This window comes from Cherax quadricarinatus, chromosome 37 (assembly GCF_038502225.1).
Source record: "Cherax quadricarinatus isolate ZL_2023a chromosome 37, ASM3850222v1, whole genome shotgun sequence".
NCBI lineage: Eukaryota > Metazoa > Arthropoda > Malacostraca > Decapoda > Parastacidae > Cherax > Cherax quadricarinatus.
This window is the reverse complement of record NC_091328.1, coordinates 27,017,217-27,044,974: the sequence shown is the minus strand read 5'-3', so window position 1 is coordinate 27,044,974 and position 27,758 is coordinate 27,017,217. Positions and strand designations below refer to the sequence as shown.

The window sequence follows — 27,758 nt, the reverse complement described above, 5'->3', positions numbered from 1 at the left end:
CTTTCAAATCACAGATGTATCTATCTTCTAAGTTATTTATTTGCCTCTTTTTTGCAGAAGTCCTCAGGTTCAAGACTTCAACAACATGTACTTGTCATGGTCACAGTTTTGTAAGGAGCCACTAACTGAGCGCAACTTTACCTTCTGGGAATGGTTCTTTGCTGTTATGAAGGTATTAAATATATGTTGAGGATTAAGAATTTTTTTTATATATATATATTTTTTTTCAATTGAAACTAACTTTTGCACTCCATGGGGAGGTAGAGAAGAATGCTTCTTTCATAAGCCATGTGTGTCATAAGAGGTGACTAAACTCCCAGTAACAAGGAGTTGGTAATCCCTTCTGTGTAAATTGCTAAATGTAAAATGAAAATATATATATGTGTATGTGTACTCAACTAGTTGTGGTTGCAGGGGTCGAGTCACTGCCAAGGAGCTCTGGGAGTAATAACTTTCCACACACATCCTCACTGGGTTAACACAGATTGTGCATCGTTATTCTCCTATAACTCTCCTATCCACACACATCCTCACTGGGTTAACACAGATTGTGCATCGTTATTCTCCTATAACTCTCCTAACCCTGAAACGGTCCAAACGTATATATACATTCACTTGCGCAGCGCCCCGAATATTTTGAAAAAAAAAAAAATTATAGAAAAAAGAGCACAAGGTACTAAGTGACCCATTCTATGCTGACCAGGCATCTCAGGGAAATCGTGCCAAATTTGAAGGCAGGAAAATTAAAACATATACATGTATATAGGTTTGGACCGTTTAGGGGTTAAATATTGTGCACACGCTACAAAATTGGTAGCATTATCCGAAATCGTTAATCTTGGACTGGACCTCCTAGCTGTAAATTTCTGAAACAACTGTATAAACTTCTGCAGACAAGTCCCGAGCCACTTCTAAATGAACTACCCTAGTAGCGGTGCAAGTAAATAAGCATACATATACTTTTAAGGGAACACCATCTGAATTTCATGTTCAAGTAATTGGACCACTATAGTCCACACCTGTTACAGCAAATGGTTTCGACAATTGTACACATTCCCTTGGTATTGGTGGAGCACCTGGGTACATATACAGTGCTAGTCATGGCATTATGCCAGCTGAGTGCCCCTGCATAATGCCATGACGAAAATTGAAGGCCTACCATACAGGGAGGGTCTTTTTTCATCGGTGCATTATGCCGAGTAGTAGCCGTTAGTGTGACATCATGGCCTGCTACCATGCTCCACAGTGATTCCTCAGTGCTCACGTGGCTGCCACGATGAAAAGAAGTGTTGCACTTTTGTCTCTCGTCTGCCCCATCTTTTGTCTGGTGTTCCCTTTGGTTTTGGGGCTATACAGGTCTCCCTCAACATTCGCATTTTCCACTTTCGTAGTCTTCGAACATTCGCGAATTCCCACTGCCCAGTCATATTTAAAATGTCATTACATATGTTAGGAGTTGTGGCAGTGGCAGAGTTTGTTTGGAGATAGGACAATATCAACTCTACAGCTTATTTTCTTCTTCTTTCAACACACCGGCCGTATCCCACCAAGGCGGGGTGGCCCAAAAGGAAAAACGAAAGTTTCTCCTTTTACATTTAGTAATATATACAGGAGAAGAGGTTACTAGCCCCTTGCTCCCGGCATTTTAGTCGCCTCTTACAACACGCATGGCTTACAGAGGAAGAATTCTGTTCCACTTCCCCATGGAGGTAAGAGGAAATAAACAAGAACAAGAACTAGTAAGAAAAATGGAAGAAAACCCAGAGGGGTATGTATATACATATATGCTTGTACATGTGTAGTGTGACTTAAGTGTAAGTAGAAGTAGCAAGATGTACCTGAAACCTTGCATGTTTATGAGACAGAAAAATGGACACCAGCAATCCTACCATCATGTAAAACAATTACAGGTTTTCGTTTTACACTCACTTGGCAGGACGGTAGTACCTCCCTGGGCGGTTGCTGTTTACCAGCCTACTACCTAGGTGCGGCTTATTTATCTATCACAATTCATCTAATATGACATAATAAACAATATTAATAGCATAGAAACATGATATATACTTTAGAATGAATAAAATATGTCATTAAGTATATTAGGAATTGTGGCAGTGGCAGAATTTGTTTGGAGATTGGACAAGATAGTCTTTCAATATGACACTAATATCAACTCTCCGGCTTATTTATCTATCACAATTCATCTAATATGGCATAATAAACAATATTAACCCTTAAACTGTCCAAACGTAGATCTATGTTTTTTCAACATTTGAAAGTATGTAAAAAAATGTAGGTTTTTTTTTTTTTTTTACATTTGAAAACATGTACAAAAAACTTTCATCTATTTTTTTGTTGTTGTACAGTGGACCCCCGCTTTACGATCAGCTCCCAATGCAACCAATTATGTAAGTGCGTTTGTACGTGTATGTTTGGGGGTCTGAAATGGACTAATCTAATTCACAATGTTCCTTATGGGAACAAATTCGTTCAGTAATGGCACCTGAACATACTTCTGGAATGAAATAATATCGTAAACTGGGGGACCACTGTATTTGAAAATATGTAAAAAAAACGTAGATCTACTTTTGGAGCACTACGCATGTGAACATAGATCTGTTTGGACAGTTTAAGGGTTAATAACATAGAAACATGATATGTACTCTAGAATGAATAAAATACGTCATTAAGTATGTCACGAGTGTTGCTGTGTTGTTGTTGTTGGGTGTATAAGGGCCACTGAAAGCATAAGCCGTGCATATTGGTGGTGAAGGCAGCAGAAACGGCGGTGTTCTCAGTCGCCCTATACAGTGGACCCCCTCATACCGATTTTAATCTGTGCAAGAGGGGTCATTGGTATGCGAAATAATCGGTATGCGAATGAATTTTCCCCATAAGAAATAATGGAAATCAAATTAATCCGTGCAAGACACCCAAAAGTATGAAAAAAAAAATTTTTTACCACATGAAATGTTAATTTTAATACACACAAACTGAAAGAGGCATGCACACTTACATGACACTTACTTTTATTGAAGATCTGGTGATGATTGATGGGATGGGAGGAGGGGAGAGAGAGTGTTAGTGTTTAGAAGGGGAATCCCCTTCCATTAAGACTTGAGGTGTCGAGTCCTTTTCTGGGGTTACTTCCCTTCTTCTTTTAACCCTTTGAGGGTTTTCGTCATACTAGTACGTCTTACGCGTAGGGGTTTTTGACGTACTAGTACGCATAAATTCTAGCGGCCTCAAATCTCGCGCGAAAAGGCTGATAGGCCTAGGTGTGAGAGAATGGGTCTGCGTGGTCAGTGTGCGCGGTAGAAAAAAAATCTGGGACCCAGTGGTGCATTGTGGGAATGCCCTCTTAGTAAACAATGTCCACCATGCCTCGCGGTAAGAAGCTCCTCACTCCTCGGCGAATTGGGACACTTTTGTTCCCCAGTGACAGTTCTAATAGTGATGGAAGTGCCAGTGAAGATGAGTTTCGTGGTTTTAGTGAGGTTTTGACCGAAACTAATGACCATAATATCGGTAATAGTGAAGAAAACCCAGACGACCCTCAGCCTTCCACCTCTGGTGCTGGGCCCTCGTGTTCACGTTCAGTTGTTCCAGAACCCAAGAGGAAACTTCTATTTTCCCAAATCCCAGACTCAGATGAGAGCATGGGTGATGATAGTGATAGTGAATATGAACTACAAGCTCTTCAAACTAGTTCCAGTAGTGATAGTGAAGTGCAATATTCCCCAGTGAAGCGTCAGTATATACGACGATATATGCGCTCTGGAAGTGTGCCATATGCTATTCCAAGGGGAAGGAGTGTATCTCGGAGTACATCCCGTGGCTGTACAACAGGAACAGACAGTGAAAATGACGAAGATACTGTTGCAATTGGGATGGAAAATGTGCGTGGTGGTAGTGGTGCCGGCGGTGAGGCACCAGCAGTGGGCCATGCTGCCACCCACGCTGCCACCCACGCCGCTGCCTCAGCTGATCTAGAACAAAGGCCACCATCCCCCACTCCCCCACCACACCAGCCTCCACAACCACAACCTCCACAACCACAACCTCCACAACCACAACCACCTGTCATTGTCCAGTACCCACCAGCAGACCGCACCTGGGATTGGCAGGAAGCTGTCAATTTTGTTCCAAATCCCCACCAGTTTGATGGCAGCCAAAGTGGAATACGGCCATCTTGTGCACTTGGGAACAATGCCACTGAACTGGAATGTTTCGAGTTATTCTTTGACGAACCACTGATGAAAAGTATTGTCATGGAAAGCAACACATACTACGAGTACACCATGGCAAACACAATACTTTCACCAAAATCACGTCTACACCAATGGAAGGAGGCAACTGTGGCTGAGCTGTATCTTTTCTTTGCCACAATAATGCTTATGCCACATGTGTATAAGCACAAAGTGAAATCATACTGGTCAACAGACCCCCTGATTGCAACACCAGGTTTCAGTGATATAATGCCAGTGAATCGATTTGTGCTAATGTTACGTATGCTTCACTTCTCAGATAAAACCAGGCCTGACAGAACTGACAGGTTATATAAGATTAGGAATGTGTTTGTGTATCTGAAACAGAAATTCAGTACTCATTTTTATCCCTTCAGGAAGCTTGTAATTGACGAGTCTTTGATTCTGTTCAAAGGAAGACTCTCTTTCAAGCAGTACATACCAAGCAAGAGGAAACGCTTTGGTATAAAGTTGTTTGTGCTTTGTGATTGTTACAGTGGTCTGGTATTGGATATTATTGTGTACACTGGAAGTTATACATTGCAAAATACCAGGAAGTTATTGGGCATCTCAGGTGATGTGGTTCGAACAATGATAGAACCATACTTTGGTAAGGGGCATATATTATATACAGATAACTGGTACACAAGCCCCTCACTCAGTGATTTTTTGCGAGTGAACATGACAGATGTGTGTGGCACAGTGCGTGCAAATCGAAAACATATGCCCAGGTTTGATGCTGGCACTCGCAGAGGTGAGGTGCAGGCGTTTGCTGCCAATGACATCATGGCATTTCGGTGGCATGACAAACGAGATGTCACACTGTTGTCATCAATTCACCCTAATGAAATGGCAGACAGTGGCAGGCAGCATAGAGAGAGAAATGAACCCATTCTAAAACCTGCAGCTGTGATTGATTACACCTTCAACATGCGTTCAGTGGACAAATGTGACATGCAGATTGGGTTTGCTGATTGTGTTCGCAAGAGTTATAAGTGGTACATCAAACTGTTTTTCCATCTTCTGGACATTTCCATGCTCAATGCTTATAATATGTATAAGATGAGCACCAGAAACAAACCACAGTACGGCGAATTCTGTTTGTCTGTCATCAGACAAATAGTATTCAAGTACCAAGGAAATGCACCTGCAATTGACCGCCCACCAAATTATCAACAACTACCTGCTCGTCTGAAACATGGTGATCACTTCCTGGTAAAACTGCCTGCTACTGCTTTGAAGAAAAAGGCTCAGAAGAGGTGTTACGTCTGTTCACATACAAAAAAACGCCCACGACAACGCAGAGACACTCGTTTTATGTGTGAGGAGTGCAAAACTCCACTGTGCATGACACCATGTTTCAAAGAGTTCCACAGGCTGCAGAACTTCTAGAAACATGTCCTGTGACTGTATATGTGTATATAAAATATAGAAAAATAGTAATAAACAACATTTCATATTGTTTGTTTGTGTAAATATTTTCTGTAAACAAAATAATGACAACAGTGTTTACGCCCTTATTGTGTAGTATTGAAAAAGAAATAACTTACAAAATACTGATCATGTTGGCCTCAGAGGCCATAAAAGTTACTCAGAAAAAGAAAACTTGAAAAAAAATTGAAAATAGTACATAAAAAAGTAAATAGAAAAATACCGGGTGACGGCAGTCGGCGATGTTACCATATGTTGTTCAATTTTGGGAAATTTCACACCTCCATATCTCGGTAAGTATTGACGCTAAATTTTTTTTGTTTAGCCTATAATGTTTAGAAAAAAATACTCTATTTTTTCATAAGAAAAAATAATTTTTTTTTTTTTTGAAATTTGGCCGACCCTGAGAACGAGTTTCGGAGAGGGCCTGTCGACCCTCAAAGGGTTAATGCCACTAGGACCAGCTTCAGAGTCACTGGACTTCTTTCGCACAACATATCTGTCCATAGTGGCCTGTACCTCTCGTTCCTTTATGACTTCCCTAAAGTGTTTCACAACATTGTCAGTGTACAGGTTGCCAACACGGCTTGCAATAGCTGAGTGAGGGTGATTTTCATCAAAAAAGGTTTGCACTTCAAGCCACTTTGCACACATTTCCTTAATCTTTGTAGTAGGCAACTTCTTCAATTTCTCTCTCCCCTCCTCTGAACCAGTTTCCTCAGGTCTGGCCTCTTGCTTTTGAAGTTGATCTATCAGCTCATCAGTGGTTAGTTCTTCATTGTCCTCCTCCACCAACTCTTCCACATCCTCCCCACTAACCTCCAACCCCAAGGACTTTCCCAATGCCACAATGGATTCCTCAACTGGCATAATCCTCTCAGGGTTAGCCTCAAACCCTTCAAAATCCCTTTTGTCTACACATTCTGGCCACAGTTTCTTCCAAGCAGAGTTCAAGGTCTTCTTAGTCACTCCCTCCCAAGCCTTACCTATAAGGTTTACACAATTGAGGATATTAAAGTGCTCTCTCCAAAACTCTCTTAGAGTCAGTTGAGTTTCTGATGTCACTACAAAGCACCTTTCAAACAGAGCTTTTGTGTACAGTTTTTTGAAGTTTGCAATAACCTGCTGGTCCATGGGCTGCAGGAGAGGAGTGGTATTAGGAGGCAAAAACTTCACCTTAATGAATTTCATGTCCCCATAAAGTCGCTCTGCCACGTCTGTAGGATGACCAGGGGCATTGTCTAACACCAGGAGGCACTTAAGTTCTAATTTCTTTTCAGTTAGGTAATCTTTCACATTGGGGGCAAATGCATGGTGTAACCAGTCATAGAAAAAGTCCTTAGTGACCCATGCCTTACTGTTTGCCCTCCACAGCACACACAAATTCTCCTTGAGGACATTCTTTTGCCTGAATGGTCTGGGAGTTTCTGAGTGATACACTAATAAAGGCTTAACTTTGCAATCACCAGTAGCATTGGAACACATCAACAAAGTAAGCCTGTCTTTCATAGGCTTATGTCCTGGGAGTGCCTTTTCCTCCTGAGTAATGTAGGTCCTGCTTGGCATTTTCTTCCAAAACAGGCCTGTTTCATCACAATTAAACACTTGTTCAGGTTTCAGTCCTTCAGTCTCTATGTACTCCTTGAATTCATGCACATATTTTTCAGCCGCTTTGTGGTCCGAACTGGCAGCCTCACCATGCCTTATCACACTATGTATGCCACTACGCTTCTTAAATCTCTCAAACCAACCTTTGCTGGCCTTAAATTCACTCACATCAGCACTAGTTGCAGGCATTTTTTTAATTAAATCCTCATGCAACTTCCTAGCCTTTTTGCTTATGATCGCTTGAGAAACGCTATCTCCTGCTAGCTGTTTTTCATTTATCCACACCTATAAGAGTCTCTCAACATCTTCCATCACTTGCGATCTTTGTTTCGAAAACACAGTTAAACCTTTGGCAAGAACAGCTTCCTTGATTGCCTTTCTGGTGCCCACAATAGTAGCGATGGTTGATTGGGGTTTCTTGTACAACCTGACCAGGTCGGCGATACGCACTCCACTTTCATACTTATCAGTGATCTCTTTCTTCATCTCTATTGGAATTCTCACCCTTATTGCTGTAGGGTTGGCACTAGAAGCTTTCTTGGGGCCCATGGTCACTTATTTTCCAGAAAAAGCACCGAAAACACTGTAATAATACGAAATATTCCGATTGTATGCTTGGATGTTACCGCGGAGGCTGGCTGGTAAACAATGCCACCGGCGGCACATGTGAGGCTGGCTGAGGGCGCACATTGGACGCGTCTTGGACGAAAATCGGTGAGCGGGTTTTTAAGCGGTATGCGAGGCAAAATTTTTGCAATTAAAGCAAGCGGTATGCGGATTAATCGTTATGTGATGACATCGGTATGCGGGGGTCCACTGTATACCTCCAACAACATTGGAGGAGTTAGGTTTGTGCTGTCCTTTTTCTATTAATTAATCGCTTAACTTATTTGCTACACTGTTAATGCTACACTTTATCGCTGGCTAGCGCTATAGCTTTTATCAACTCCTGCTGGTTTAGTATCGTACATATCATAGAATCTCTGAAGAAGGCACATTTTCCCCTCTCTCTTCCTCCTCCACTTTGGTTCTCTGCTATGAGTTCTGTATGAATTCTATATTCTTTCTCACCTTTACCAAAGGGCTGGCACTAGTACAGTGCAGTGAACCCTTGCCTTATGAATGCATCGCGTTACGTTAAATCCGCCATACGAAGCATTTGAATGCAAAAATTTTGCCTCGCCTCACGATAAAAAACTCGCCTTACGTGATTCGTCTGGGACGTGTCCCACATGTGGCCTCACCACCAGTGTTTACAAGCCAGCCAGTGCGGTCGCATCTACACATACATTCAGTACATTTCACATTATCCCAGTGTTTTTAGTGCTTGTAACTGCAAAATAAGTCACCATGGACCCCAAGAAAGCTTCTAGTGCCATCCCTGTGGTAAAAAGGGCGAGAATTAATATGGAATTGAAAAAACAGATTAAGGAAATGTGTGCAAAGTGGGTTGAACTGCAAACCTTTACAGATGAAAATCATCCTGACACAGCTACTGCAAGCCGTGTTGGCAACCTGTACAATGACATTGTTATGGCCCATTTTAGGGAAGTCTTAAAGGAACGGGAGGTACAGAGCTCTATGGACAGATTTATTGTGCGACAGAGGTCCAGTGACTCTCAAGCTAGTGGCATTAAAAAAAGAAGGGAAGTAACCCCAGAAAAGGACTTGCTACCTCAAGTCCTAATGGAAGGGGATTCCCCTTCTAAACAATAACTTCCACACTCTCCCCTCCTCCCATCCTATTAATCATTACCAGATCTTCAATAAAGGTAAGTGTCATGTATTCTATTCTTAGTAGAGTAGTAATTATGCATGTCTTCTTCAGTTTGTGTGTATTAAAATTAATATTTCATGTGGTAAAAAAAATTTTTTTTTTCATACTTTGGGGTGGCAGGAATGGATTAATTTGATTTCCATTATTTCTTATGGGGAAAATTAATTTGGCTAATGATAATTTCGGCTTACGATGAGCTCTCAGGAACGGATTAATATCGTAAGGCAGGGGTCCACTGTATTTTACGATGTTTTCATGTGTTTTATGATTGTTCATGGTTCAATAGGTTAACCTCTAAACAGTCCAAACGTATATATACGTTCTCTCGCCCGGTGTCCTGAATATTTTGAAAAATAAAAAAAAAAAATTTATTGAAATAGAGAAATTTTTTCAAAGTGTTATAGGATTAAAATAAAAAAATAGGGTCAGTACTTACTGTGATATGAGGCTGCAAAGTTGGCACTTAATGCTCACCTGACGGCAACATCGAGTCCTGCTGTTTGCAGAAATGTTGCCAATATACCTTTTTTTTTCTCATTTTTGTATTTGATATAATTTTTATGTTCTGATAATTACAATTTATAGTAGTTCTTGTCATTTCATAACCAATCTTTGTTCTGATGCTAGTATTAGGTACTGAAATTGTACTCAAATTGTCACAAACACATTGACAGGTGGACATTTACACCTGCCATGGTCATTTACTGTTGTCTAGGAATATATACAAAGTATTTATAGGTCCCAGCAATGTTTTGGATACATGGGAGTAGAGAAGAAGAAGGAAGGAAGAAGAAAGTAGTAGTAGTTCCCTTGAAGCATGATGTCAGTGACGAGCATCAGGAGGGCAGTGATAAGATAAGGGATGACATTTGATGGGTGCCTGTGAGGGTGCAGAGATAAGATGAGATAAGGGATGACATTTGATGGGTGCCTGCAGGGTGCAGAGATGAGATGAGTTAAGGGATGCCATTTGATGGGCGCCTTCGAGGGTGCAGAGATGATGAGCACTTGCAAAGGTGAAGAGATAAGATGAGATAAGGGATGACATTTGATGAGCGTTGGCATCTCTGTCTCTGCTTATCTGTCTGTCTGTGTCTGCTTGTCTCTCTCTCTGTCTGAGAGAAAGCCACTGTGAACCAACAGGTATTCTTATACATTATATCTACAAGCACAGTATAGCACTTAGGATTTTTTAGGTTATCCTAGGTAATTTACAGTATGTATAATTGTATTTGTGTACCTGTGAGACAGAGATAAGAAGAGATAGGCAGAGACAGATATACGGACAGGTAGACAGAGACAGGTAGACAGAGACAGGTAGACAGAAACAGGTAGATACAGACAGATAGAGACAGATAAACAGAGACTTGGTTCAACATCGCTTTCCAGGGTCAACAGGCCCTCTCTCAGACTCGTTCTCAGGGTTGCCAAATTTTCAAAAAAAAAAAAGAAAAAAATTATTATTTTCTTATGAAAAGATATAGAATCTTTTCCCGATCATAATGACACTAAAAGTGTGAAATTTGATGGAAAACTTACGAAATTATGCTCTCGCGAAGTTAGCGGTCTCGACAATGTTTATGCATTGGCGATTTTGCCTACTTTGAGCCCTATTTTCCGCCAATTCCAGTGTACTAGTCGACAAAAATCATAACTTTCGCTAGAACTCCATTTTTTCTATCAAATGAGTACAAGAAACCACCCATTTACCAATTTCAACTATCCAGAAAAGTGGTCAGAATTTAGCAATTTTGCCAATTTCACACAAATTTCAAAAGAGGCCAATTTCCAAATAGGGTCCAGAATAAACAAGAAAGACATTCCTGGCACTAAAATAACATTTACTCTGTTCATTAGCCACGTCCCCATGCTCCTCTTACATTCTTTTGCTTTCCATTTTGAATTTTTATTCTCACAAAAAATAGAAGATTTACTGTTATGCAGACTGCTGCATTAGTGTAGAAATGGTATAAATAATATCAGTGCACTTGTGATAGAATATTGGACTCACCAGTTGATGTGTTTTGGACGCGTAGCATGATTTGTTTACTTTTGCATTTTGGCAAAAATTGAAGATTTCTGTTACTTTGAGCTCTATTTCAAGGTACAGGTCTGCCATCACAAATCCGGCAATCAGTTATTCGGTTCCTTCAGTTATTCGGCACTAATTTTGGCTAGCATAATTTCAAATTTCCAGGGTCGCTACACCAACCTGCTGGTACTGTTTGGTGGCGCTACTTGCTGCATAAGTCATTCCAATTTCTTTTTCTCCATTTATTGTTTTAACCTGCTTACTTTTAGCCCTAGCCATGGTTCCAGTGAATAAAAGAAATGCTTCTCATTATGTAAAGCACCTACACAGTACATTATCCATTAAAGATAAGGTGGCTTTGAAGCCACTGTCAGTTGCCATGAGCTCAGTCTCATGAAGCAGGAGAATATGCTTTATTATTACGCTAATATCAACACTACAGCTTATTTGCCTATCACAATTGATCTAATATGACATAGGAAACAATATAAATAACATAAAACATGTTAAATACTCCAGAATGAATAATATTTGGCATAACACTGGGCAGTTCGACAGAGTTATGAAGAGGATATGGTAAACAAATACCATTCTCCTATCCTTGTCTTGGGGGCTTATATTAGAGAAAACGGAGTATAGCACAGGCTAACTATGATATACACTTGTACTCCACCATAAACATGAAACAAAAAAGTTATTTTCTCTGTAGATTATCACACATAGCAGCATATGTGTAGAGAACCTAGGATAGCCCCAAAAAAGTCAACATGGCTTATTTTTAGTACCTGGCTTGGATTAGCCATACAAGATTTTTGGTAAATATTCGATTCCCAGCCAGGGTAGAAACATTAGGCGTGTTTCTTTACACCTGTTGTCTATGTTTACCCATTAGTAAATGAGTACCTGGGTGTTAGTCGACTAGTGTGGATGTTATCCTGGGACACTGACCTAATTTTCTTGAAATACTCAGCATAACAAGTGCCTTTCTATACAGTAGTATGTCACTGATGTCAGCTAGGCCTGTATACCTTGTACATGTACGTGTAGTAAATAAAGATATTATTATTATTATTATTATTATTGACCACTGCCTCCAACCGTCTCCTCGCTGCTGCATTTACCACCCAAGCTTCACATCCACATAAGAGTGTTGGTACTACTATACTTACATACATTCCCTTCTTTGTCTCCATAGATAACGTTTTTTGACTCCACATATACCTCAACGCACCACTCACCTTTTTTCCCTCATCAATTCTATGATTAACCTCATCCTTCATAAATCCATCCGCCGACACGTCAACTCCCAAGTATCTGAAAACATTCACTTCTTCCATACTCCTCCTCCCCAATTTAATATCCAATTTTTCTTTATCTAAATCATTTGATACCCTCATCACCGTACTCTTTTCTATGTTCACTTTCAACTTTCTACCTTTACACACATTCTCAAACTCATCCACTAACCTTTGCAATTTTTCTTTAGAATCTCCCATAAGCACAGCATCATCAGCAAAAAGTAACTGTGTCAATTCCCATTTTGAATTTGATTCCCCATAATTTAATCCCACCCCTCTCCCGAACACCCTAGCATTTACTTCTTTTACAACCCCATCTATAAATATATTAAACAACCATGGTGACATTACACATCCCTGTCTAAGACCTACTTTTACCGGGAAGTATTCTCCCTCTCTTCTACACACCCTAACCTGAGCCTCACTATCCTCATAAAAGCTCTTTACAGCATTTAGTAACTTACCACCTATTCCATATACTTGCAACATCTGCCACATTGCTCCTCTATCCACTCTATCATATGCCTTTTCTAAATCCATAAATGCAATAAAAACTTCCCTACCTTTATCTAAATACTGTTCACATATATGCTTCAATGTAAATACTTGATCTACACATCCCCTACCCACTCTGAAGCCTCCTTGCTTGTCCGCAATTCTACATTCTGTCTTGCCTCTAATTCTTTCAATTATAACCCTACCGTATACTTTTCCTGGTATACTCAGTAAACTTATTCCTCTATAATTTTTACAATCTCTTTTGTCCCCTTTCCCTTTATATAAAGGGACTATACATGCTCTCCGCCAATCCCTAGGTACCTTCCCCTCTTTCATACATTTATTAAACAAAAGTACCAACCACTCCAACACTATATCCCCCCCTGCTTTTAACATTTCTGTCATGATCCCATCAGTTCCAGCTGCTTTACCCCCTTTCATTCTACGTAATGCCTCACGTACCTCCACCACACTTACATTCTGCTCTTCTTCACTCCTAAAAGATGGTATACCTCCCTGGCCAGTGCATGAAATTACCGCCTCCCTTTCTTCCTTAACATTTAAAAGTTCCTCAAAATATTCTCGCCATCTACCTAATACCTCCCTCTCCCCATCTACTAACTCCCCTACTCTGTTTTTAACTGAAAAATCCATACTTTCCCTAGGCTTTCTTAACTTGTTTAACTCACTCCAAAATTTTTTCTTATTTTCATTAAAATTTCTTGACAGTGCCTCTCCCACTCTTTCATCTGCTCTCCTTTTGCACTCTCTCACCACTCTCTTCACCTTTCTTTTACTCTCCATATACTCTGCTCTTCTTATAACACTTCTGCTTTGTAAAAACCTCTCGTAAGCTACCTTTTTCTCTTTTATCACACCCTTTACTTCATCATTCCACCAATCACTCCTCTTTCCTCCTGCCCCCACCCTCCTATAACCACAAACTTCTGCCCCACATTCTAATACTGCATTTTTAAAACTATTCCAACCCTCTTCAACCCCCCCACTACTCATCTTTGCACTAGCCCATTATTATTATTATTTTCTCAGTTGTTTGTTGGGTTATCTTACTGAAACTTGGGCAATGTATGATGGAAAGATACTTCTTCACGTACACCAAAATTGAAAGAAATCAGACCATAAATAGCGGAGTTCACTTCTCAGCCATTAGCGGCCGCTTAGCGGTATATTTTTGTATGGTTGTTATGGTTATATTCTCATTTTTTGGTCTCATTTGATAGAATGAAAGATATATTACAGTAATTGATATAATTTTGATTGCTTTCATGACGAAAAGTACATTGAAATTGCGCTCACAGTAGCGAAAATGTTCTATATGGTACAATTTACCGTATGGTACAATGCACCATATGGTACATTGTACCATGTAGTACAGGGTACAGGGACCCTAATGGAAATAAGTCTGTCTGACTTATTTGGGTTATCCTAGGTTCTCCAAACATATGCTGCTAAGTATGATATTCTATGTTTACCAATGTGTATACCTAAATAAACTTACGATGCCACATGCACTTGAGTAAGTTTATTCAGTTGTACAGAAATACAGTTACATGGATTATTATACATAGCAGCATATGTATAAAATCCTAAGATAACCCAAAAAAGTCAGGGTGGCTTATTTCCATAGGGATCCTTGTATCTGTACCATATGGTGTCCTGTACTGTATGGTACAATGGTACCATATGGTTCAAAACCATAGAATTCCTCTTCAGCTCCACTTCCATCAGTCTTAGAACTGTAAGTTGTGAAGAGGAGAGTCAGAATTCGCTTGGAGAGTGAGTGGGGAGTGAGAGCTTCCTTGCCGCCAGGCACAATGAACAAAGCTACTTTGGTGGCATTCCCACAATGCCATGCGGGTGTCCATATTTTTTCTATAGTGTGCACACTGACCACTCAGACCCATTCTCTCAGATGTAGGCCTACCAGCCTTCTCATGCTAAATTTGACGCCGCTAGAATTTTGGCGTAGATCTACGGTTTGGACCCTCAACGTAAAGCCGTAGATCTACGGCACGGACCTGAAAGGGTTAATATGGTGCACACCGAGTGTTAAGACCCATTCTATGCTGACCAGGCATCTCAGGCCAATTGTGCCAAATGTGGAGGCAGGAAAAATAAAGCGTATATATATGTTTGGGGCGCTAGCAGTAAGAACGTATATGTACATTTGGACTGTTTACAGGTTAAGGAAGCAGTATTGTTAGGTTAAGTAAATACTATTATTATATTTCCCTACAATATATTAGGGCACCAAACATTCGCGATTTTTCAACATTCACGAGGTTCTTGATCCCCTAACCCTCGCGAATGTGGAGGGAGACCTGTACAGTAATTTTATTCTATATGACAATTATCAGAAACATAATCCCCAACGCTCTTATATGGGTGTGAAGCATGGGTGATGAATGTTGCAGCGAGGAGAAGGCTGGAGGCAATGGAGATGTCATGTCTGAGGGCAGTGTGTGGTGTGAATATAATGCAAACAATTCGTAGTTTGGAAGTTAGGAGGAGGTGTGGGATTGCCAAAACTGTTGTCCAGAGGGCTGAGGAAGGGTTGTTGAGGTGGTTCAGACGTGTAGAGAGAATGGAGCGAAACAGAATGACTTCAAGAGTGTATCAGTCTGTAGTGGAAGGAAGGCGGTGTAGGGGTCTGCCTAGGAAAGGTTGGAGGGAGGGGGTAAAGGAGGTTTTGTGTGCGAAGTGCTTGGACTTCCAGCGGGCATGCGTGAGCGTGTTTGATAGGAGTGAATGATGGTGAAAGTTTTTCTTTTTCGGGCCACCCTGCCTTGGTGGGAATCGACCAGTGTGCTAATAAAATAAAAAATAATCCCCATGCTATATAAGGTTCAACTGAATTTCTTATATTTGAGTAATTGATAGATGGAACTGACTGCAGTAGGATGGATGTCTACTTCAGCTGTTGGAAATTTAAAAAATCATTTAACGGATAAGTTTAGATGACTCCGCACACATTTAATCATATACAGCATAGGCAATTTAGAATATTGAGAACTAAAGAAAGTTAGAAAGAATCTGACCTTGTCATAATTCATTTTTATGCAACAAATCTTTTATGTAATTGTTTCTTACAAGGTTACAAGAGAACATCTGCGTCAGCCTTGGAATGATGGTTCTATAATGGGCTTTGTTGGCCGACGTCAAGCAGAAGAAATGCTAAAAAATTCTAAATCTGGCACTTTCCTTCTTCGCTTTTCTGACTCTGAACTAGGTGGTGTCACTATTGCTTGGATGTATGAAGATACCACGAAAGGTATGTTTCAAATTTTTTATTACGCTTTTTAATATTTTTTTCTAAGGATAATCTTAACAATTTTAATAACACTAAGTTATTTTCCATCTAGACAAACAGTTCTGTTGATTTATGAAGCATATATTGACAGTAATTTAATAAATTGGTATTATTATCATATATCTCTCAGCTGGTGATCAACGTGATGTCTTCATGCTGCAGCCGTTCACCAGTAAAGCCTTCGCTATCCGTCCTCTTGCTGATGTGATTGCTGATCTCAAGTACCTGCTCTTCCTTTATCCAAATATACCCAAGGAACAAGCATTTGGCAAGTACTACACACCTATAGGAGAACAACAACCATCAATTAATGGCTATGTGAAGCCTCACTTAATCACTCATGTCCCGGGGTAAGTATGACACTTATTATCTGTATTGTTTTCCTTGGCTTCATTTTTTTTTTAAAGCTACCCTAAATCTTAGATTCAGTGATAAGTGGCAAGGCAGGGCAAAGTAGGGCAGGGCAGGGAAAGAAACGGGATGAGAAAAGGCTAGACAAGGAGGACAGGGCAGGTCAGTGCCTGCTCTGCTCTGCACTGCCCTGCCTTGATCTACCTTTATAACAAAAAAAAAGGCTCAATACCGTGACTGGAACAATACACAAATAACCCGCACATAGAAGAGAGGAGCTTATGACAACATTTTGGTCCGACTTGGACTATTTACAAAGTTACACCGTGTGACTTTGTAAATGGTCCAAGTCAGACCGAAATGTCGTCGTAAGCTCTTCTCTTCTATGTGCGGGTTATTTTTGTATTGATCTACCTTTGATTATTGGGCCTTAACCTTGGGTAGTTTTTAAAATAGGTTGGACTATTATGTGAGTGGGAAGGGTTAGATGCAAGACCTGTCTTGCATGGGCCAATAGGCCTACTGTATTGCTCCTCTAGTCTTATGTCATATAATGATTGGGTGTGAATAGGACTTGCCTAACATGGACCAGTAGGCCTACTGCAACACTCCTTTACATTTATTTATTAATTGTTATATTTTCATTTCTTATCTTCCCTTGAGTTTTGGCTAAAATATGTTTAGAATTAAGAGTCATTTGACTGCTTTTAAAGTCCCTCAGACACTAGGGTAGAGTTATCCACATCATGGAGATAAATGGTATAAAATACTGCTTCTATTGCCTCTGTATTTGCTTGAAGAAGCATACTGTGTAGGAGAAATGTTTTGGAATGGAAGATATCTGCTGTTGCACATGTGTCTTACCATAAAGTTCTGACATGATGGAAGAGTAGACAGAAGTGCAGTATAATGCAATCCTTTATTGGCTAAATTTCACCCCTGCGGTGGACTTGATTAAGTCACAAACAGAATACTTGTGTGTATATTGGAAGCATAGTGACATGAAGGATCAGGTGAGGAATGTTGAAGTTGATGGCTGAGAAGAAGCCGAATTTGAATTTGAGAAGAAACCACCCACCATGGGCCAATAAGCTTGTTGTTATCTAGGATAATGATAAATTTCCTGGCAAGAGGTTCAGCTAAGTTGTAGAACCTCTTGTTAAGGTTGAAATTGTTAGAAATACAGACGAGTGATGATTCCAAGATCCTGTGTCTCAGGATGTTTTCTTTTCTGGCGATGAGTCTTGTGTCACTATACTTCATTATGTGGCTGTGCGAGTTTTGGTGTAAAACACAGGCATTCCTCAAGTCATCCATTCTGTGGCATATGATGTTCTGAAATACATGTTTGGAGGTCTCTGGATGTTTTGCCACATATAATTGGTTGCAATCTTTGCAACAGATTATGTATACTCCTGCAGAGGATTGAACCTGCATTACTGATGATATGTTTGGGGTGAATGTGGAGGGAGATACTTAGAATGTGGTTTTGGAAAAGATGTTGGAGACATGTTTGGGAATGGAGTTAGTAGGGAGGAATGTGTATCTTCTGTTAGCCATTTTCTCAACCATCAACTACAACATTCCTTACCTGAACCTTCACTTCGCTGTGCTCCCTATATGTACACGTATTTTATGCTCGGGTAGATCTGTTTGCAACTTGATGAAGCCCACTCTATGGGAAATACATTGTCAGTGAAAGATTTCATTACACTTCATTGGTGTTTAATCCATGTGATATATAAAAAAAAAAATCAGGATTTTTTTTTGTGGGGGAAAGATATCAAGTGCGTGAGCATTGCGTAGAATGAAAGGGGGTAAAACAGCTGGAACTGACAGGATCATGACAGAAATGTTAAAAGCAGGGGGGGATATAGTGTTGGAGTGGTTGGTATTTTTGTTTAATAAATGTATGGACTTCCAGCAGGCATGCGTGAGCGTGTTTGATAGGAGTGAATGGAGACAAATGGTTTTTAATACTTGACGTGCTGTTGGAGTGTGAGCAAAGTAACATTTATGAAGGGATTCAGGGAAACCGGCAGGCCGGACTTGAGTCCTGGAGATGGGAAGTACAGTGCCTGCACTCTGAAGGAGGGGTGTTAATGTTGCAGTTTAAAAACTGTAGTGTAAAGCACCCTTCTGGCAAGACAGTGATGGAGTGAATGATGGTGAAAGTTTTTCTTTTTCGGGCCACCCTGCCTTGGTGGGAATCGGCCGGTGTGATAATAAAAAAAAATAAATGTATGAAAGAGGGGAAGGTACCTAGGGATTGGCGGAGAGCATGTATAAGGGACTATACATGCTCTCCGCCACTGAGTATACCAAGAAAAGTGTACGATAGGGTTATAATTGAAAGAATTAGAGGCAAGACATACTGTAGGATTGCGGATGAGCAAGGAGGTTTCAGAGTGGGTAGGGGATGTGTAGATAAAGTGTTTACATTGAAGCATATATGTGAACAGTATTTAGATAAAGGTAGGGAAGTTTTTATTGCATTTATGGATTTAGAAAAGGCATATGATAGTAGTAGTAGTAGTAGGTTGATAGACAGCAGCCGCCCAGGGAGGTACTACCGTCCTGCCAAGTGAGTGTAAAACGAAAGCCTGTAATTGTTTTACATGATGGTAGGATTGCTGGTGTCTTTTGTCTGTCTCATAAATATGCAGGATTACAGGTATCTCTTGCTACTTCTACTTACACTTAGGTCACACTACACATACATGTACACGTTTATTTATACACACTCATCTGAGTTTTCTTTGATTTTATCTTAATAGTTCTTGGTCTTACTACTTTTCCTTTTATATCCATGGGGAAGTGAAATAAGAATCTTTCCTCCGTAAGCCATGCGTGTTGTAAAAGTCAACTAAAATGCCGGGAACAATGGGCTAGTAACCCCTTTTCCTGTAAAGATTACTAAAAAGAATACGAAGAAGAAAATTGTCAAAGTGGGAAGTCTGAATGTGCGTGGATGTTGTGCAAATAATAAGAAAGAGATGATTGTGGATGTTATGAATGAGAAGAAGCTGGATGTCCTGGCTTTAACCCTTTCAGGGTCCGTCCCGTAGATCTACGGCTTTACGTTCAGGGTCCAAACCGTAGATCTGCGCCATGAGCTCAGCTCACTCTGATAAACTGTGAGTGGTACATTTGGGCCTAGATATGAGAGAGTACATCTATGTGGTATGTGTGCACCACATAAAACAGATCCTGCAGTACACTGTGTATAATGAGAGAAAAAAAATGAAATCATGATTTTTCGATTAAAACAGCAACATTGCAGTGTGTTTTCGTATGTTTTTTATAGTTGTATTTGCGATTTCTTGGTCTCATTTGATAGAATGGAAGACATATTACAGAAATAGAGATGATTTTGATTGGTTTTAGCACTGGAAATGGCTTGAAACTGAGCTCAAAGTAGAGGAAATGTTAAATTTTTGCCGATATTCAAGAGTAAACAAACGACCTCACACGTCTAATACACGCCAGCTGGTGGGTCTAATATACATTCACAAATATGGTGATGATATTTATACAATTATTACAGTATTGCATAACAGTAAATCTTCTATTTTTTGGCGTGAATAAAAATTCATTATGTGAATAAAAAATAAAAATGGAATTTATTTGTAAAGCCTCAAAACATAACTAATGAACAGAGGAAATGTTAGTTTAGTGCCAGGAATGCCTACATTGTTCATTCTGGACCCTATTTTGAAATTGGAATATTTTGAACTTTGTGTTAAATTGGCCAAATTAACAATTTCCGATCACTTTATTTTGTAGTTGAAACAGTTGACTTGGCGATTTCTTGTGCTCAATCGATAGAATAGAAGTAATACTAGTGAAATAGCTAAGAATTTGGTTGATTGGAATAATGTAATTGGCCTAAAATGGGAGTCAAAGTCGGCAAAATCGTCGATTCGTAAATATCGCTGACACATCAAAATTCACGAGAGCATAATTTCGTCAATTTTCCACCAAATTTCATACTTTTTGTTTTATTACCTTCACAAAAAGATTCTCTACGATTTCATAAGAAAAAATAACAAATTTTTTTTTTTGAAAATTCTTGGACACTGGTGCGTGACTCCAGATTTGGGCCTTGGACCCTGAAAGGGTTAAGTGAAACAAAGCTGAAGGGGGTGGGAGAGTTTCAGTGGAGAGGAATAAATGGGATTAGGTCAGGGGTTTCAAATAGAGTTAGAGCTAAAGAAGGAGTAGCAATAATGTTGAAGGATAAGCTATGGCAGGAAAAGAGGGACTATAAATGTATTAATTCAAGGATTATGTGGAGTAAAATAAAGGTTGGATGTGAAAAGTGGGTTATAGTAAGCATATATGCACCTGGAGAAGAGAGAAGTGTAGAGGAGAGAGAGAGATTTTAGGAAATGTTGAGTGAATGCGTGGGGAGTTTTGAACCAAGTGTGAGAGTACGTGTGGTTGGGGATTTCAATGCTAAAGTGGGTAAAAATGTTATGGAGGGAGTAGTAGGTAAATTTGGGGTGCCAGGGGTAAATGTAAATGGGGAGCCTTTAATTGAGCTATGTGTAGAAAGAGATTTGGTAATAAGTAATACATATTTTATGGAAAAGAAGATAAATAAATATACAAGGTATGATGTAGCACGTAATGAAAGTAGTTCGTTAGATTATATATTGGTGGATAAAAGGTTGATGGGTAGGCTCCAGGATGTACATGTTAATAGAGAGGCAACTGATATATCGGACCATTATTTAGTTGTAGCTACAGTTAGAGTAAGAGGTAGATGGGACAAGCGGAAGGTGGCAACAACAAGTAAGAGAGAAGTGAAAGTGTATAAATTAAGGGAGGAGGAAGTTCGGGTGAGATATAAGTGACTATTGGCAGAAAGGTGGGCTAGTGCAAAGATGAGTAGTGGGGGGGTTGAAGAGGGTTGGAATAGTTTTAAAAATGCAGTATTAGAATGTGGGGCAGAAGTTTGTGGTTATAGGAGGGTGGGAGCAGGAGGAAAGAGGAGTGATTGGTGGAATGATGAAGTAAAGGGTGTGATAAAAGAGAAAAAGTTAGCTTATGAGAGGTTTTTACAAAGCAGAAGTGTTATAAGAAGAGCAGAGTATATGGAGAGTAAAAGAAAGGTGAAGAGAGTGGCGAGAGAATGCAAAAGGAGAGCAGATGAAAGAGTGGGAGAGGCACTGTCAAGAAATTTTAATGAAAATAAGAAAAAAATTTAGAGTGAGTTAAACAAGTTAAGAAAGCCTAGGGAATGTATGGATTTGTCAGTTAAAAACAGAGTAGGGGAGTTAGTAGATGGGGAGATGGAGGTATTAGGTAGATGGCAAGAATATTTTGAGGAACTTTTAAATGTTGAGGAAGAAAGGGAGGCGGTAATTTCATGCACTGGCCAGGGAGGTATACCATTTTTTAGGAGTTAAGAAGAGCAGAATGTAAGTGTGGGGGAGGTACGTGAGGCATTACATAGAATGAAAGGAGGTAAAGCAGCTGGAACTGATGGGCTCATGACAGAAATGTTAAAAGCAAGGGGAGATATAGTGTTGGAGTGGTTGGTACTTTTGTTTAATAAATGTATGAAAGAGGGGAAGGTACCTAGGGATTGGCAGAGAGCATGTATAGTCCCTTTATATAAAGGGAAGGGGGACAAAAGAGATTGTAAAAATTATAGAGGAATAAGTTTGCTGAGTATACCAGGAAAAGTGTATGGTAGAGTTATAATTGAAAGAATTAGAGGTAAGACAGAATGTAGGATTGCGGATGAGCAAGGAGGTTTCAGAGTGGGTAGGGGTTGTGTAGATCAAGTGTTTACATTGAAACATATATGTGAACATTATTTAGATAAAGGTAGGGAAGTTTTTATTGCATTTATGGATTTAGAAAAGGCATATGATAGAGTGGATAGGGGAGCAATGTGGCAGATGTTGCAAGTATATGGAATAGGTGGTTACTTATTAAATGCTGTAAAGAGTTTTTATGAGGATAGTGAGGCTCAGGTTAAGGTGTGTAGAAGAGAGGGAGACTACTTCCCAGTAAAAGTAGGTCTTAGACAGGGATGTGTAATGTCACCATGGTTGTTTAATATATTTATAGATGGGGTTGTAAAGGAAGTAAATGCTAGGGTGTTTGGGAGAGGGGTGGGATTAAATTATGGGGAATCAAATACAAAATGGGAATTGACAGAGTTACTTTTTGCTGATGATACTGTGTTTATGGGAGATTCTAAAGAAAAATTGCAAAGGTTAGTGGATGAGCTTGAGAGTGTGTGTAAAGGTAGAAAGTTGAAAGTGAACATAGAAAAGAGTAAGGTGATGAGGGTATCAAATGATTTAGATAAAGAAAAATTGGATATCGAATTGGGTAGGAGGAGTATGGAAGAAGTAAATGTTTTCAAATACTTGGGAGTTGATGTGTCGGCGGATGGATTTATGAAGGATGAGGTTAATCATAGAATTGATGAGGGAAAAAAGGTGAGTGGTGCATTGAGGTATATGTGGAGTCAAAAAATGTTATCTATGGAGGCAAAGAAGGGAATGTATGAAAGTATAGTAGTACCAACACTCTTATATGGGTGTGAAGCTTGGGTTGTGAATGCAGCAGCGAGGAGACGGTTGGAGGCAGTGGAGATGTCCTGTCTAAGGGCAGTGTGTGGTGTAAATATTATGCAGAAAATTCGGAGTGTGGAAATTAGGAGAAGGTGTGGAGTTAATAAAAGTATTAGTCAGAGGGCTGAGGTGGTTTGGTCATTTAGAGAGAATGGATCAAAGTTGAATGACATGGAGAGCATTTAAATCGGTAGGAAAAGGAAGACGGGGTAGGGGTTGTCCTCGAAAAGGTTGGAAGGAAGGGGTAAGGGAGGTTTTATGGGCGAGGGGGCTTGGACTTCAAGCAGGCGTGCATGAGCGTGTTTGATAGGAGTGAATGGAGACAAATGGTATTTGGGACCTGACGATCTGTTGGAGTGTGAGCAGGGTAATATTTAGTGAAGGGATTCAGGGAAACTGGTTATTTTTATATAGCCGGACTTGAGTCCTGGAAATGGCAAGTACAACGCCTGCACTCTAAAGGAGAGGTTTCGGGATATTAGCAGTTCGGAGGGATGTGTTGTGTATCTTTATACGTATATGCTTCTAAACTGTTGTATTCTGAGCACCTCTGCAAAAACAGTGATTATGTGTGAGTGAGGTGAAAGTGTTGAATGATGATGAAAGTATTTTCTTTTTGGGGATTTTCTTTTCTTTTTTTGGGTCACCCTGCCTTGGTGGGAGATGGCTGACTTGCTGAAAAAAAATATATAATAGAGTGCATAGGGGAGCAATGTGGCAGATGTTGCAAGTATATGGAATAGGTGGTAAGTTACTAAATGCTGTAAAGAGTTTTTATGAGGATAGTGAGGCTTAGGTTAGGGTGTATAGAGGAGAGGGAAGTTACTTCCCGGTAAAAGTAGGTCTTAGACAGGGATGTGTAATGTCACCATGGTTGTTTAATATATTTATAGATGGGGGTTGCAAAAGAAGTAAATGCTAGGGTGTTCGGAAGAGGGGTGGGATTAAATTATGGGGAATCAAATACAAAATGGGAATTGACAGAGTTGCTTTTTGCTGATGGGAGATTCTAAAGAAAAATTGTAAAGGTTAGTGGATGAGTTTGGGAGTGTGTGTAAAGGTAGAAAGTTGAAAGTGAAGATAGAAAAGAGTAAGGTGATGAGGGTATCAAATGATTTAGATAAAGAAAAATTGGATATCAAATTGGGGAGGAGGAGTATGGAAGAAGTGAATGTTTTTAGATACTTGGGAGTTGATGTGTCGGCGGATGGATTTATGAAGGATGAGGTTAATCATAGAATTGATGGGGGAAAAAAAGGTGAGTGGTGCATTAGGTATAAGTGGAGACAAAAAATGTTATCTATGGAGGCAAAGAAGGGAATGTATGAAAGTATAGTAGTACCAACACTCTTGTATGGGGGTGAAGCTTGGGTTGTGAATGCAGCAGCGAGGAGGCGGTTGGAGCCAGTGGAGATGTCCTGTCTAAGGGCAATATGTGGTGTAAATATTATGCAGAAAATTCGGAGTGTGGAAATTAGGAGAAGGTGTGGAGTTAATAAAAGTATTAGTCAGAGGGCTGAGGTGGTTTGGTCATTTAGAGAGAATGGATCAAAGTTGAATGACATGTAGAGCGTTTAAATCTGTAGGGGAAGGAAGGCGGGGTAGGGGTCATCCTCGAAAAGGTTGAAAGGAAGGGGTAAGGGAGGTTTTGTGGGCAAGGTGCTTGGACTTCCAGCATGAGTGTGTTCGATAGGAGTGAATGGAGATGAATGGTATTTTGGACCTGATGATCTGTTGGAGTGTGAGCAGGTTAATGTTTAGTGAAGGGATTCAGGGAAACCAGTTATTTTTATATAGCCAGAAATGGGAAGTACAATGCCTGCACTCTACAGGAGGGGTTCGGGATATAGCAGTTTGGAGGGATATGTTGTGTATAGTGGAACCTCTACTTGCGAGTTTAATCCGTTCCATGACCTTGCTCGCAAGTGGATTTGCTCGTTTGCAGAGTCAATTTTCCTCATTTAAATTAATTGAAACGCAATTAATCCGTTCCCGGCTCTCAGGAGGCTGACAGGATACTTCAATATGTCACTAATATCATCTATACGGCTTATTTATCTATCACAGTTCATCTAATATGACATAATAAATAATACGAGTAACATAGAAACATGATATATACACTAGAATGAATGAAATATTACGTATGTGAGTAGTGTTAGTGGAGGCGGAGGCACAGTGGCCATTATTGTTGTTGTGTATTATAGGTCCCCCATGGTGGCCATTCCCCCTCCTGACATACCTTCCCATGCTTTTATTATAACAGAAAATGGAGCGATTCAAACTCCTTTAGATTACTACGTACATAGTTTCATAAGAAAAACAATAATAATAATAAAATAATAATAAAACATAATAATAATAATGAAATGATAATAATAATAATACATAAAGAAATTATGTAGCAATACTGCATTTACCTTGGAGATGGAGAAGAGATGCTGGGCACATCGGTGTATGCTGTCATTAAATAGGTCCAATGCACTAGGCATACTAGTGGCATTCTTTGTAATAGGTATTTTATGCACGACCATTTGAAACTTTCTCTGGGTGATACACACTTAACCCTTTCAGGGTCCTCTCAGAGACTTCTTCTCAGGGTCCCCCAAATTTCAAAAAAAAAAAAAAAAAAATCTTATGAAAAGATAGAGAACCTTTTCCCGATCATAATGACACCAAAAGTATGAAATTTGATAGAAAACTTAGGGAATTATGCTCTCGCAAAGTTAGCGGTCTCGACGATGTTTACATATCGGCGATTTTGCCCACTTTGAACCCTATTTTCTGCCAATTCTAGTGTACTAGCTGACAAAAATCATAACTATTTCGCTAGAACTCCATTTTTTCTATTGAATGAGTACAAGAAACCACCCATTTACCAATTTCAACTATCCAATACAGTGGTCAGAATTTAGCAATTTTGCCAATTTCACACAAATTTCAAAAGTTGCCAATTTCCAATTAGGGTCCAGAATAAACAAGAAAGACATTCCTGGCACTAAAATACAGTGGACCCCCGCATACCAATTTTAATCCGTGCAAGAGGGCTCATTGGTATGCGAAATAATCGGTGCGAATGAATTTTCCCCATAAGAAATAATGGAAATCAAATTAATCCGTGCAAGACACCCAAAAGTATGAAAAAAAAATTTTTACCACGTGAAATATGCATTTTCCTACACACAAAGAGAAGGATACATACACAATAGTAGAGTAGTACATGCACAGTATATATTGTGCATGTACTAGTCTACTAAATGAAGAATAAATGACACTTACCTTTATTGAAGATGCAGCAATGACTGATGAGACACTGTGTCCTGGGAGTACCTTTTACTCCTGAGTACTGTAGGTCCTGTTTGGTATTTTCTTCCAGAACATGCCTTATCACACTGTGTATGTCACTACGATTCTTAAATCTCTCAAACCAACCTTTGCTGGCTTTAAATTCACCAATATGAGCACTAGTTCCAGGCATTTTTCCCTGTTCACCTGGGTGTTAGTCAACTGGTGTGGGTTGCATCCTGGGAGACAAGATTAAGGACCCCAATGGAAATAAGTTAGACAGTCTTCGATGACACTGACTTTTTTGGGTTATCCTGGGTGGCAAATCCTCTGTGGTTAATTGTTTCTTGGTATATTCTCAATAAGCCACACCAACAACAGTGCTACAGCAGCAGCAGACGATGCTACAGCAGCAGCAGACGATGCTACAGCAACAGCAGACGATGCTACAGCAGCAGCAGACGATGCAGCAGCAGCAGCAGACGATGCTACAGCAGCAGCAGCAGCAGACGATGCTACAGCAGCAGCAGACGATGCTACAGCAGCAGCAGACGATGCTACAGCAGCAGCAGACGATGCTACAGCAGCAGCAGCAGCAGCAGCAGCTGACAGTGCAGCAGCAGCAGCAGCTGTACCACCAATAGTAGCGATGGTTGATTGGGGTTTATTATACAACCTGGCCAGCTCGGAGACACGCACTCCACTTTCATACTTATCAATGATCTTTTTCTTCATCTCTATAGTAATTCTCACCCTTATTGCTGTAGGGTTGGCACTAGAAGCTTTCTTGGGGCCCATGGTCACTTATTTTCCAGATAAAATCACCAAAAACACTGTAATAATACGAAATGTTACCATTGTATGCTTGGATGCTACCGCGGAGGCTGGCTGGTAAACAATGCCACTGGCGGAACGTGTGAGGCTTGCTAAGGCGCACATTGGACGCGTCTCGGACGAACAGCGGTGAGCGGGTTTTTAAGCGGTATGCGAGGCAAAATTTTTGCGATTAAAGCAAGCGGTATGCGGATTAATCGTTATGTGATGCCAACGGTATGCGGGGGTCCACTGTAGCAAGTTCTCTGTTCGTTAGTCACATCCCCAGGCCCCTCTTATATTTCTTTGGCTTTCCACTTTGAATTTTTATTCTTACAAAAAATAGAAAATTTACTGTTATGCAGACTACTGCATTAGTGTAGAAATGGTATAAATAATATCGGCGCACTTGTGAAAGAATATTAGACTCACCAGTTGACGTGTATTGGACGCTTGGCATGATTTGTTTACTTTTGAACTTTGGTAAAAATCGA

The 27,758-nt window shown here is 40.0% G+C and overlaps 1 protein-coding gene across 1 annotated transcript in view; it reads left to right on the top strand.

Moving 5' to 3' along the window:
* Positions 1-27,758, top strand: part of Stat92E (Signal transducer and transcription activator Stat92E) — a gene marked incomplete in the record, with an annotated part of 406,006 nt that overhangs the window by 242,125 nt on the left and 136,123 nt on the right. The window contains 3 exon segments of the mRNA XM_070091941.1: positions 58-172; positions 16,003-16,180; positions 16,350-16,569. Of these exon segments, the coding sequence (XP_069948042.1) occupies positions 58-172; positions 16,003-16,180; positions 16,350-16,569 (513 nt within the window).